The sequence below is a fragment of the Chelmon rostratus genome, chromosome 5, assembly GCF_017976325.1.
Source record: "Chelmon rostratus isolate fCheRos1 chromosome 5, fCheRos1.pri, whole genome shotgun sequence".
Lineage (NCBI taxonomy): Eukaryota > Metazoa > Chordata > Actinopteri > Chaetodontiformes > Chaetodontidae > Chelmon > Chelmon rostratus.
The window spans coordinates 28,345,945-28,360,297 of record NC_055662.1 but is presented as its reverse complement, the minus strand read 5'-3'; the positions used below and the strand labels follow the sequence as shown (position 1 = coordinate 28,360,297).

Sequence of the window (14,353 nt, the reverse complement as noted above, 5' to 3'; positions counted from 1 at the left end):
GTCAATAATGTGTAAATTTTTAATGACCCTTATAATTTTGAAAGCTGCAGCGATCCCTCTCAAATGTTAAGTTGCCTCAGGCGGTGAGAGCTTGTTAGAGTTGTGTACAAACGTAAATCGCAAATCAGGTTTTTTCAGCAGCGCGGAGCCGCGGTGCACAGCAACTGCAGGGTGTTGCATCATTATGGGATGCACACAGTTATTGCATCAAGGCTAAGGTGTTGTATTTGAATTGTTTTCGTATTGTTTTGTCAGCTGAAAACAGGGCATCTGCAGGTCTTGGAAAGTTTTTGAAAGCTCTGCTTCCTGAAAAAACGGCTTGAGAAGGTAAAGATGGGCTGAAACGTGTTCTCTTGCCTGCTGTAGGCACTAATGTCACTTATGAAATGTTTATACATCTGATTGTGAGCACCCTTATAAACTAGCAGTGTGTTTGTAGTGAGCACTGTCAGTGCTGCTAGCTACAGTAGGTAGGAGGCTAATTGCCTCATACTGGGCAAAACAAAAAAGTATGACTGCAACTAATAATTATTTTTCTTATCAATACATCTTCCACTCCCACTCAGTGAATCAGTTATTCATTTAGTGAATGAGATGTAATTAGGGATGCATGATAGCTGTTTTTTAAAACCGATACCGATAACTTTCAGCTCCTAAAGGCCGATACCGATAACCGATAACACACGCATATACCTAACATCATGACATCAATACCACAAACAAAACCAAAAACAGCGGCGCACAGTGCGAGGCGGTTGCTACGCAACGTACTTGTTTACTTTCAGAGCCTCTGTGCAGTGAGAGATGCGACAGACGAGTAGGCTCATTTTAAATCAATAAAATATGTTTTAATCACTATTTTATGTCACATTATTGAATGCTTTAGCAGTAAGCCGTGTTCTAAGCGGGATAACCTAAAGTGAGCAGGTTCCTATGGAGAAATAAACCCCACCGCTTCGCATCGGGCTTCTATGTCATTCTGAAGGAAGATACATGATCCCTTACTTAGGCTTATCTATGTAAACAAACTGAAGAAGGGCAGTCCATAGTAAGTCAAGCACCATCACGTCCATGATTTAATCTTCAATAACCTTAGCCCGTGGGTCATCTTTGGCAAATTTCTTGGACTTATCGAAAGCCTTGCCGACGTGTGTCAGTCCCGGTGGCTTCTTTGCGGCTGCCTTGCTAACGTTAGCGTCTTTAGCAGGCCGCTTTCCAAACTCCGTCAAAGCGGTGGTTATGTTTCAGGTGACTGATCAGGTATTAAAGCTTGTGCCATGTCTCCTACCTCGTGGAACTCGCTTGGAACATTTGTTACGAATAACCAGCGAACTGTCTCCTTGGGAAACTTTGAAGAAGTCTGAACTCTGTTTTCATAAGCACGCTGTGCTGCATTCAAGGTGTAACGTACATTCCCCCGTTCCCTCGTTTCGTAGTCGTTCTTTCGGTCGGCCTTTTTAAGTTCATGTTTCTATTTTTTATGTGTAACATGTGAAAAAATGCTGCGAATGTTAATTCAAGTCAGCAACTAGCAAAATTATGACCGAGTTATCAAGTTGTTTTCTGGCATGAGGAGGTATTCTTGATTTTTCCCAGTGACAAGGGTTTTTCTGATTATGCCAACGTCACATGAACGCAGCATTCACTGCAGGCCATTCGGGTCTCATAGTGGGAGCGAGGCGCTGCCGTGCTGACAAAAACACATATGTTATCGGGGCTATTCATCATGATATCGGACTTATCGCAATGACGTCATAATTTTCCTGTTATAACTATCGTGCACCCCTAGATGTAATCAAAGAGTTGTGGAAAATGCCCATTAAAAATGCCCCCCCCCCCAGCTCAAAGGGACGTCTTCAGGTTGCTTGCATTGTCCATCCAACAGTCCAAAACATTCATTCCTATCAGAAAACAGCAAATGATCCATTACAGAGGTAAAAACCAGCAAATATTTGGCTTTTTGCTTTGAAAAATGACGGCAGTAAAAATAACTCATCAGTTTTAATTGTTTAACCCGTCCATCCATTTTCTACCACTGATCCACATTCAGGTCACATTCATCACATTTATTGTATCATGAAGGAGTTCTTGTTGTTTACTGCTGGGAAGTACTGGTGAAAATGTGATGCAGTAGTGTATTGGCGGTTGTATTGTCTTTTCCATCATACTCTCAGTCTTGGTATGATTGTAAAACAGGTACTGAATTCATTCTATGTTGTGTAAAAGCAGTCAAAGGGAGTCCTTGACTTGGTGAACCCAGCACAAACCTTGTAAGAAGGATTTAGTAAAGGAATAATTATTCTCTCAGTTTGAGTAAGTTTTCTCAGTTCAGGCAGGATCAAGGGTAAACACTAAACCTAAAATAGTTATTTCTTATGGGCTCATGCTGTCGCACCATATTGAGCCACTAAAACCGTTAGGGTGCAGGCCTCTTAACGAGTCTGTGGTGTGTTTAATGTCTCTTTATCAAGTTAGTCTGAAGCGTTTGAGCGTTGTTCTGTTTTGATTCATCGCTGCTGCTTGATGTCAGCTTCTTTGGCTTGTTCTCTGTCAAGACAGACCGTATCGGCCGCTCTCTGATTTTATAATGTGAAAAACCTGCACCGTCCGGTCAGCCTTTTAATATGTCCAGTAAAGTATCCCCCTCCTTCCTTCTCCTGGCCAACGCTGCCATTTGTTCTCCTGATAAAACTGTCATTGCTGAGGCTGATATCTGACCTCTACACTGACTGCTAGCATAAATTAGCCTTGTCCTAATATCGCAATTTCTTTCGCTTCACTCAGAATCAAGGTTTTTGACATTTCTCTTAGAATAATAGGCCACTGTACACACGGACACTTTTTAAATCAAACTGTAGAGCGATAAAAATGTCAAGGCCGAGTATCTTTTCTCTTTCATCGCATGCTGTCGTTGACTTTTTCTTCAACGCGTGAAGCCTAGAGAGTCGTCAGTGTCAGAATTGGCATGCATATCAATACGTTTTGGATTGCACCGTGTTCTACCTGTGACACTCCACACATCGCTGCAGCTCTGCAGGAGCATTGTATCAGCTTTCATTGCTCGCTGGTTAACCAAGACCTCCCACTGCACACGACTCTTGAGGGAAAGAGATGCCGTGACTGTCAGCGCGTCGCCTGACAGATCTCCCATCTGAAGTGCCGAGGAGCAATCATTCCCGGCTCAATCTCACTCATTACTTTGTTGTGCTCTCAAAAGTTGCAAAAAGTAGCGGAGATCAAGCAGAGGGGATGCGGAGCGTTGCCGGGGATGATCGAATGATCAGCGAAGATCTGATGGGCTCAGACGGTTCAGCGATTTGCCGCCAAATTCGGAGAGATCCTCTTTTCAATACCTGACACCGAGCTTAAAGGAGGATAATGATGGGTGAGGAAGCAGCTCCCACAAAGCAGCACTGTCGGCACATAGAGGAAGGTGTGGAGATGTTGTCATGGGAGAGGCTGGATGCGTGTCAAAACAAGAGCTTCCAGCTCTCTGTATCGCAGCTCCGGCTCTTCAGTGATATTACTCTCATCCTCATCTTACCTCTCCACTGACTCCTGCTTGTCTGTCCCCACTGTCTCTCCCACTTTCTCCTCTTTTTTTTTTAACCCAGACACCTCTTTTCCTTATTCCACATGGAACAACTTAAAGATCCCATACAAAAAAAAATCAGTTGAACTGCAATTCATGTTGTCAAGTAATCCTCAGTGTCGTGGTTCGCTTTGCCGCGCTAATATGATTTTAACTCCGGCAGATTTCATGGGAACATAAGACTCTTGATCTGCGTTGTAATTGCGTAAATCTTTCAGGCCGTGTTCCCAGTTTTACTATAATTTGATGAGGAACTACACTATAATTGAATATTCAAATTAGGAATATGTGTCAATATGGCTCTCCTTGCCTGAAATGAGGATTAATTGTTGTCAAAACTCCAGTGGCCGACATAATGTGAGCCCCAACGCTGCTGTTGATTAGCAAATGCACTTTCCATGTTTTTGTTTTAAGAATTAGTTGTCTAATTGATTTGCCATATGTTACCCTCTCCAATGCACCTAAAATTGTATTTAGAAATCACCAATTTGGATTGAGACAGTTTTGTGTTTCAAACAGATGGGAAAAGCAACCCTGGAGGTTGCCTGTAGGAAAGCGTTTCATGAGCACATTTCCCTGCTTTCAAGTCAAGTCTTTGCGATTTTAAGTGCCACTTTCCCTTCGTCAGATATACAGGTAAATAGCCAGACTTAATACTTTCTCCCTTCTCTTTGTTTCCTCTGAGTACTAATTTAACAACGCAAACACAGACGCCCTAAAAATACATTTAAAACATTTCCCCGCACTTTATGGCTCCATTGGGTGTCTGTGTGCTTTGAAAGATGTGTACCTTTCTTCCTCAGCAGTGGAATCAACCTTTTGAAAGGTAAAAGAAGTCTGCGTTGAATATGGCAATCCTTCCCGCAAGATTGATGCCAACCTTTTAAAAATTCACCATTGGCCTGGATTTAACATGGCCAAATGCTGATGTAAATGAGGGGGAGAAAAGTCGACCCTTTCATTGCAAATAAATCTGAGTTGCAGGCTTCAGCTCATAAATACCACAGCCTGTCAGAAGTCTTGTTTTATTGCTCTTGATGGAAATTATTGCATTTATTTATCTCATCCGAAGAGATAAGGCTTTTGGAAGCCACAACTCATGCATAGCACCCTTGGAATATGCAGATCTGCCTTTAGTCTTAAATTTTAGGAATTTTGATTTTACACCCCCCCAAGGAAAGAATGATTATGTTATTCGTAAACAAAGCAAATACAGAACACGATGCACAAAACACACTTCATTATTTGCAACTTCACACCTGCTCACCCCCAAAATCTGTCTTGTTTTCTTATATTTCAGCGCTGTCTTATTCTTCTCGTGTACCTCGCTTTTTTGTCTTTAACAGCAAACTCGTGCGCCTGTGTGTCCTCTAATCAAAGCAATTCCCTTTTTAATGATATCGCCAACTACTCTGCATTATCATTATAAGATCGTTTGTTTTGTAATGCCATCCTGGAGCTCATTTTACCTTCAGAGCATGTCATGTTATGCAGCTCTCCTGAAGCTGTGAATTTTTTTTTTTCCTGCTTGCTGTGGATTTATCGATCCGTAGGGGTGAGTCACAGGGTGTGATTCATGATAGCTTGATTGATGAGGATTTCAATCATATATGGTTTGTTAACTTCAACTGCCCACAAAGTGCATTCTGTGCTGTTTTCTGTAATACAAGGCCATGAAACGGGAAAAAAGCCAGACTTCCCTTGAATAATGGAATCTCTCAGTTCCTCCAGAATTAACAAGATCCTGCTCCAAGCCCCCGTTAAAGGTCTGTTCAAGCCCCTGGGCAGCTGAGGCATGGTTTAACGTTTACCATATTTCTCCTCTTCACATTCATCCTGTTATTTCAGTGCTCTGTTTTTCCATCAGATAGATAAAAAAGCCTCTGTCTAAGGAGGGAGTTTCCATGCTTCCATGCAGAATAAACTCTCATTGCATTATATTCTCGTGGCCTGGACCATAGTCGTCACTGTCAAATGCAAAGTTTACATGCATTTTGGATGTTTTTAGCATGATGGTCAATGAAATAGATCAGTTGAGAGAACATTGTTGCTTTCTTTCTGCCAGCAGGAAGACCATGAGCAGGCCGGACTTGGAGAACCAGAACAGTGGACACTACACCATGACAGGTAAATGGTCTCCCACTCCAAATGTATGCAAGTCAGTACCACGTCTGACAGTCACTATAGACCATTAGAGGAATTTAATAGTTTGCCCATGTTGTGAAACTGCAGATCTTTTACTTTTAGCCAACTTACTGCAAGAAAAATTCAACATTTTAGGAGAAAGGGTTCAACACTTATCCTTTCTGTATACACTGAACGTCTTGCTTCGTCTCCTTTACATAAAGGCAGCTCCTCTCCTTCTTGATCTACAAACGCTCTATGTCTAGATCTCCTCACTGATGGATACTGTACAGAGCTTTGCTTATCTGAGCGAACGTGACTTCCCAGAGGAGCTGCGCATTACACTCAAGAGAACATTTAACAGCTGTCAAAGACGATCCATCACATGCCATACTTACATATGTACCGTGCATGCACTGGACGAATTCCCCTCTCTTTGTCAGGGAGAAAGTCAACTCTAGCACAATGCTCCGGGACTAAAACAGAAGAAAGGCTAATTCGTTAGGAAGCAGAGCTTAGCTATGACAGCCTCAGAGCCACAGAGTCAGAGCCGGCTGAGACGCTCCAGCCTTAAAGAGCGTGTGATCCACCCGAGGTGAATGAGGCAGGCAGGTTTTTATCCAGCTGGAGAGAGACACCATGTGGTGAGGATTCCTCCTGCTGCTCAGGCAGAGGCACACCCAGGCTATGGCCATGTTACACCCTGCCTTTTTAATACAGGTCTAGCTGTTGGGTGCATGTGATAGAACTGCAGAAAAAAATAAAAAAAATTTAAAGTGTCTCTAAATTCAAAATGTTTTTTTTTTCTTTTTTATGCCGCCACCCAAAAAGGAAAAACAGCTCGTAATTGACATAAAAAAAAGATTAATACATCATTGTGTCAGTGTGTCAGTCATGTTATAAGTTAGTCAAGACAATTGTGCAAAGTGTGGCCCTGAAGGAGCAGACATTAACACACAGCTGAGTGGTTTGTGGTACTGGGTGTGCGATCCCTCCACCGGGACAGCGTTTGAGTGACAGCGAAGAACATGCACGTACTGTACAGCACGCTGCCAGCAGTCATCATTTATCTCCAGGAAACTGCCCTGTGCAGCTGTACAGACTCCCTCTGTTCTCCTGCCTTTATGTGTCCCTTCACGAGCTGCTCAGGTTTTAAAGAAAAGAGGATAATGGAGTTAGCCTGAGACGGTTCTTGGCTTTATTTCTTGAGACTGTGTACTCGTCAGCCTTGCAGCATCACGCTGTGAATGTGAGAGGACGCAACTTCCCTTCATTAACAATGTGATAGCCTGCAGACCAAGTGTGAGGTCGTAGCCGGCAGCCTATTTGTGTTAATTGTTAGCGGTGGTACCTCTGGCGTCTGTGTGTGTGTGTGTGGTGTGTGGGTGCCTGCGTGTGCACGTGTGTGTGTGTGTGTGGGCTGACAGCTGGCCAGGTTCGAGTTGGTCTAAAACCATGTGCGCTCTGTCAGGGTTGTACAGGCGCCTTCTTTAGGATTGATGAATTGCCTGCTTTCTTGATTAAACCCTCCGTCACTTCCCAACAAAACAAAAACCCCAACACACACAAAAAAGAGCGAGTTGAGGGGAGGAGAGGTAACATGTCTGGGAAATCTGTCATCTGCAGTCACATCATGCACAGATGTGATGTGCAGGCGCTTTGACATTTATTACCAGAATATTAAAAACTAATTCACATTTATTTTGCAGCCCTCTTTCACTTGACAGTTCAAGCTCATTTGAAAAGTTATCAAGTTTTCACCGCAGCTCCAACCTTTTGCTTTCCTTCACCACGTTGCTTTGATCCACGCCAATTCCCTTTGCCAATTAGGTCTGTTATTCATACATTGACAGAAAAGCAGGATATTTTAAAGGTAATTAAGCTCGCATGTGTTTGAAAAAAATAAATGCAAAGGTGTTGCAAAAAGTCTAAAACCGTAAAATGAAGCTATGTGACGTTCCGTCTTTCTCCATTACCTACAGAACTACATATAGGATTCAGCAGACATCCACCTGATAAAAAGGTAAACCTAATAAAAAGTAATACATTTACATATCTATTGCATTAATCAAAAATAAATCCTGACATTGGCCCTGATCTAACGTAATATGGAGAGCAATTATTTCCCTATCCATTAGAGGAACTTCAATTAACAGACACGAGACAGTTCATCCTTCAGAGGAGGAGGAAAAAAATAGGAGGCTCAAAATTAACTTGGGTTTGCAAAATATCTTGGCAGGATGACAGTGATTTTTGATTCTCAGGAAACAATATTAGAATTCTTATTAAACTATGTGCATCTGCTTTTAATTTGCTGCAAATAATTGGAAAATGCAATGGAGCTTTCCAATTAAAGCTCCACTTTATGCTGTTTAATAATACCCTCATAATATTATAGCTTATGAAATGACAGGTGAGTTGGTGTATGAATAAAACATAAAGCCCTGTAATAAGAGACAGAAAAAAAAAAAACGAGACAGTTGTTGGGGGGCTTTTAAATGCTCGACATAATTTGCATATATTAATCTCCTCTTTTCAGCCTTATCAAGTATTCCACTGTATTTGAAGTTAAAATAGTCGTGACAGGCAGGGGTACGCTTCGTTTTTCCAAGGATTTATTACTTGTATAATTCTGGATCTTTAATAAGCCAATATGACTGATCCTCTGAGTTCTGTGGAATTTGGTTAATTGTTCCAGATGGTGCTCACTGATTATGCAAAATTACTTTCTTTCTCCTCTTTTTTCCCCCAACTACACCATTTCTTGATTGACTAACATGGAGAAAAAAGATTATTTTTGGCGCAGCACTTTCATTAAGAGGGTTCTCATCAGGTTTCAAACAAAAGTTCCATCTTATCTCCCTGTGTAGTTCTGGGCGAGGCTGTGCAGAGGGAGGAGATCTGCCGCCTCTTATCTCAAACCGTGATGGATCTCAACTGCTTCTGCACCGCTGGGGTTATATTTTAGAATAACACAATTCTTTAGGCTGAGGGATTAAAAAACACGACCTCTGGATGGTGACACAAAAGTTATTATTAGTGTACGCCGGTCTCTTCTTTCTCTGTTCTCCGCTCTTTCTCTCCCAGAGACTGATGAAATTACTAAGCAGCGGGGTTGGTCCTCCACTCGCAGCTCGGGCTTCATCCACAACTCACTAACATTCTGTTTTGCATCAGCTAAACTGAGCCGAATGAATCATTTATGGAAGTGTTATGGGGGAGTATAGGGCAGATTTACTGCCGAGCTTTTACTTTAGATGGAATGGGATTTCTATGAAACCGATCTTGATGTCTGAAGTAATGCCAAAGCTTACATCAAGACATGAAAGGAACGCTCTTAAAACCCACGTTTTGCTTCTTAATTCCCCTGGTCAGCAAAAGGCGAAGCGGGGGGAGGGGGGTGAGGGTTTAGCTGGGAGAATAGTATTTACACCTAATGTATACACACACATATACACACCTCCTCTAACTGTTTACGACTCCAGCAGCTAATGTTATGAAGGAGTGTTGAATTTCTTCTTTATAATTTGATGGTTTGTGAAGAACACGGTAAATTAAATTTACCTTAATCTATATTTACATTTGAGCTGTTCCTACATTCTCCATCCATTGTTTTAAGGTGAAAGCTAAATTTAACAACTGACCAAAAACCACACCAGCATGCAATGAACAGAAGTGTTTTCCTAAAAAGATAAGGTAAGAGAGATGTTAGGAGAGTTATTGTTGGTGTCATTCAGTGAGATTCGGTTAGAAATTGCTGAGAACATAAAAAATATTTCCAGAATCGTTTTCTGGTCTGAACATCAGCTTTGTTTCCCTGTGGAGTAACAGTTCTTTATGCAGAGATCATGGAATAAGTGAAATAAGGCAGATTTCTCCAGATTAACAGGTTTTTGTGTGATTCTGGATTTATTTTATGGGTTTATTTGTTTTTTCAGCAAACAAAATTATAAAAATCATCCTAACTTCAGTGGTTCCTGGTCTAATGTGGAATCTTCTACCTGTCAAATGTTCACGAACACTAAAGTCTAATTTGTGCCAAAAATACCTTCAAACTGTGACCGAAGCCAAACCCCATTTAAGAACTGAAGGTTTTTATTTTGTGTGTCTCCTCCGTCAAAAAGCACTTTTGGATTTCAGCAGGTGAAACGGCCTTTCAGTAAAATCCTGTTGACGTTCAGCCAAGTGATACGTCAAAAATCCTGTCGGACTCTTCAGGTTATTTTCAAAACATGATCGATCCCAGCGTGATGGTGCCATTAAGTATTTGGGGATCAATCCTGGATGACTCATAATGGAATTTTTCGGGCCCTCAGGCATTTTTGGACCTTTATTACAGTCAAATAAGAGACTTTAAATGGCTTTGCATTTGCAGGCCAGACTGGACTCTGGAGTCTCATCCCTCATTGCTTTCTATCCATCCCTGAGATAGAAGCAGTGCTCCATTAGTTTCAGTGTCCAGACGTGGACAGCCTCAATGGATGGGCCTGTCACGGCTCCCTCATTTGCCCCATGTACAGCAGGGTTTGTTATCACACATCTAATTAGAACTTGATAAAAAATATTTCACAAAAATCCAGTCATTAAATATAGTTTAAGGAGATTTATGGTCAAATATGCCTTAAAGATCTTTTAATGGCTCTGCTGACTTGTTAAGTTTGTAATTAATGATCTTCTAATACATACTGTGGTGTGATTTAGAAAGCACAATGAGATTCTGGGAATGAAGTCGTTTTGGAAAAGGGCATCTGGGGCTCCCAGAAGCTATATTAAATAGTTCTGCTCAGACTGGTTTGCTTAGAGCCATGAAGTCTGCTGTGAAAAAGTTCAAACACATCCGGCTCTTTGCATAGATGAGGCCATTTTTATGTTAGGGTGCATGGTTACGAAACAGTTGATTTGTCATTTTATAATAGTCAATTAGTGTGTACAGAAAAGTCCTGGGCTTCTCTGTAGTGGTACATTTGTAAAGTGCAGTGTATAACAGCTTTATTTAAGCAATGGAAAAATCCACTAATCCACACACAGTAAAACTAATAAGCAAATGCATATGTATCAAACTGTAAATGCATTATACTAATAACAGTCGCCTGTTTCATCAGGAGAGTAATGGTGTCCTTATTAGCATAATTAATGACAAATGGCAGCGCAGCATTGGTGGATTGGTTCTAGGGGATGATAAATTGGTGGATGCCCAGGTTAGTGGCTGCCAAGGAGGCCTCTTTGGCTGTCATCCCTCCTGCTTCCACTCTGGCACAGTTCATTACTCACCGTGTGAGATGCCACTTTACATTGCCTGGTACTGTGAGCATGGAGAACTTAATAATGCCACCCATAACCACACAGGGCCTGCTGCTTTACCCACAGTCCAGAGGGCAAGTAGCTCAGCGAGGGCTAGGGGTGGTGGGGAGCAGGGCGACATGGGAATCGTCTCCTGCAGCTGCACTGATCAAAACAGATCACGCGTCAGTCACTACTTGAGGGGAACCGGGGCCATATGACCCAGTCTCCAGTGCTGGTGAGTGTTTCTTGTTAGGATTTCTGGGGCTCGCCACATCCCTCGCATCATTACGGGTTAGTTTGCCCACAGAACCGCTAATTAAGAGGGGATTTGTGTAATTGTGCCTTCTGCTGTGTCCCATCCGGCACATGCAATTTACTGTCAGCCCTCTGCCAGCTTTTACACTTGTCCAGAGAGGCGTACCCCATTTATACACACATTCTGCTGCACATTTACCAGCAGCCACAGCTGGGGATCAATGCCAGTGCCATGGCAATGTCTTAAAAGACACTGTGCTGCTGATTAAAGTCTGATTGTCCATTTAATTTCATGAGAGCTCTCAGTAGCTAGCCAGCAGAAAGGGCTCTCCCTGTGCTTCTCCATCACCGGCTGCTTTTAACAGTCAATGCAGGTTTTCTAATTGTACCGAACCATTGAAGCCTTTCGGTATCTACTTTACGTTAAATAGTTCTTACATGTGGAACATGTACCGAGCCCGTATTGGAGAAGTTATCACAAATGTCCACACCTCGTCCGAGTAGTCGCTGTTGTGCAGCAGTGTTTGTGGCCAGCTCACCGTAGGTGTTGCTGGCTCTGCCCACTTTCTGGAAGACTGATGGACCAGCGCCCGACTGGGACTGCCTCCTGGCCCCCTCCCCACAACCAGATTTCAAGGACTGCTTGTCACAGATGGAAAAGTAAGTGGGTCATTCTACATAAGCTTGCCATTTTGCGTCCCTCTGTTAAGAAAAAAAAAAAAAAGTTGAATTTTAATGTTATTTTTGTAAATAAACTGCCTCCCGGTGATGGCGTCTGGATTCTGTTGTTTGTTTTTGATTTTTTTTTTCGTATGCTCTCATTCTGGTATTTGTCATATAAAACTTAACTGTTCAACACTAGTTAAAATCAGACTATAAAAGCTATTGTTTTTGTATTTAATGATGCATTTAATACACTTCACGAATCTTCTTTCAAAACGAGTCAGTACATCGTGAGATGGTTCACCATCTTTTCTAGCCAAAATGCTAAAAAGTCTTCATTAAAGTGGACTTAACAGCAAGCTTGTGTAAAATGATTCAGCTTCTCTCGCCTCCCTCGTTTCCCTCCAAGTGTTTAGCAGCCCCAGCCTCAACTATGTAAATGCATACCACTCTCAGCATTAAGAAACATTTAAATTTGTTTACATTTTTGAACATTTGGACGAGATGAAATTAATATTTTAGTATAAACTAACTGGCCTGCTGTCAGGAGAATTGCAGCTTGCACACACTGCAGCGAGAGTGGGAAAACAAGCTGCACACAGGCAGCAGAAACAAATAAAAATAGATGATCAGAAACCCTCAGCATCATTCTCCTGCGCGATCTATTTTCGTATCAATGTTGTACACTTTCTAGAATGTTAATTGACTCCCCAGTAAACATTTAAATAATTCAAAAGTTACACTTCCACTTTTGCAAGTGAGATTTTTAATACATTGAAAAGTTTTTTTTTTTTTTGCCCCCCCGCTCGTCTGTCTAGAGGGCTTGAAAAAGCAAGAGAAAGATAAAAGAAAAAGAATGGGTTTCATAGAGCCATAGTCATTAAAAGAATCTGAAAATAGCAACTCGCTATCATCTGTTCTCATAGCACGGGTCAGGAGCTCTGACACCTCCAAAATTCCTCCTGTCAGGGTAGGGGGCCATTTGTATTCTCTCTCATTAGGCAATTTGACTAATGACCTGCCGTGGCTGCAGAGCTACTGAGGGACCCGGAGCCTCGCACCCTCTCTCCTGCAGCAGCCTGAACACACACCCTCTATTGGAATGGCACAGATGGCATGCCCGGGCGACAAAATAAACTACAATATGTCTCCGAGATGCTGTCAGGCCTGGGCACTATTTCTCATGTCAGAGTGGGGCTAAGGGCTGTGAGTGGGCATAGGGGGTCCTCCTCCAGCTCTCTGTTCATCTACTCACCATTATCTGCAGAGGTGACAGAGAGCGGGGTCTGCAACTAGAATAGCATTTCCATGGTCTGCATAAAGAATCCGCCTCAAATTGAGAGTCACGCCGACAGGAAAGGTATTGCAATGTCTAGCCTGGCTACACAAAGAGAGAAGGCAACATCCGATTGTTTGGGATATAAAATACGGCAGGTTCCACATAAAGCTCGAAGTAGTTGAGCAGCCTTACTTATTTCTTATTGTTTTATGGTATTAAACAGTAGAAATCAGCTCGATCGTGAGTGAAAAGTTGTAGTAGATTTTCATTCGCACTTGCAGATTATTGCCCTGACTGCGACTTTCTCACTTAATTCAGGTGCGAAACAGATTCACCCAAGTAATCATACTAGACAGAGATCAATGCCATTCTGCAGAATTAGTGAAGTGTAAAATAAAAGTTCATCAACATTCCTAAAGTGTTACTCTTGAGTTGTGGTTCAGGTAATATGGGGTATGCTCGATCACCCACGCATATTTTCCCATCAGTCAGTGTCGGAGCACAACTCGCTGTGGTTTATGTGTGTGTATGTACGCTTGTGTGCATGGCCACGTCCGTTAGAACCCTGGAAATGCAATGTATGGCGCTGCTGAAGTCTTGGGTGACAGTGCATCCAACAATGGAAGAGTGAGGGATTAGTGCTCAGCCCAGCGTACGAGGGAGCCCTTCCCGCCCTGAAACAGCCATTCATCTGTGCCCAGGGGCTGGAGATGACAATGCAGCCATTGCTCATCGCACCTGACGGAGCCATTAATAAGGCAATGATCCACACGGGCCCTGTGCTGACTCCGTTCTTTACACTACAATCACTCAAGCCACAGGGTCCTCCTTACTTAACGCCACCTCTGCGCTCGCCGCCGTCGTCATCATCATCATCATCATCATCGAAGTCATTGTACCAAAATTCCTGCCAGATGTTTTCATATTGACTGCGCCCACATGCCATCCAAATGCCAAATAACTACCCAATTCCCTACACTGCAATACACTCGTGAGTTAATGGACTGTAGCCTGGCCATTTGAGCGGCGAGAACATGCTTCATAGTGGGATTCCTGGTCAGAAGATTGGATTTACATTATTTTTGCCCTTTGCACCTTTGTATTTCTCCATGGTATCAATTTCTTACCACCAAGTCATCTCCCGCGCCTCTCCATTT

At 42.4% G+C, this 14,353-nt stretch overlaps 1 protein-coding gene across 1 annotated transcript in view; it reads left to right on the top strand.

Moving 5' to 3' along the window:
* Window positions 1–14,353, top strand: part of mvb12bb (multivesicular body subunit 12Bb) — a 31,014-nt gene that overhangs the window by 10,153 nt on the left and 6,508 nt on the right. Inside the window, exon 6 of the mRNA XM_041937997.1 lies at window positions 5,658–5,719. Coding sequence (XP_041793931.1) covers window positions 5,658–5,719 — 62 coding nt within the window. The remainder of the gene's footprint in view (window positions 1–5,657; window positions 5,720–14,353) is intronic.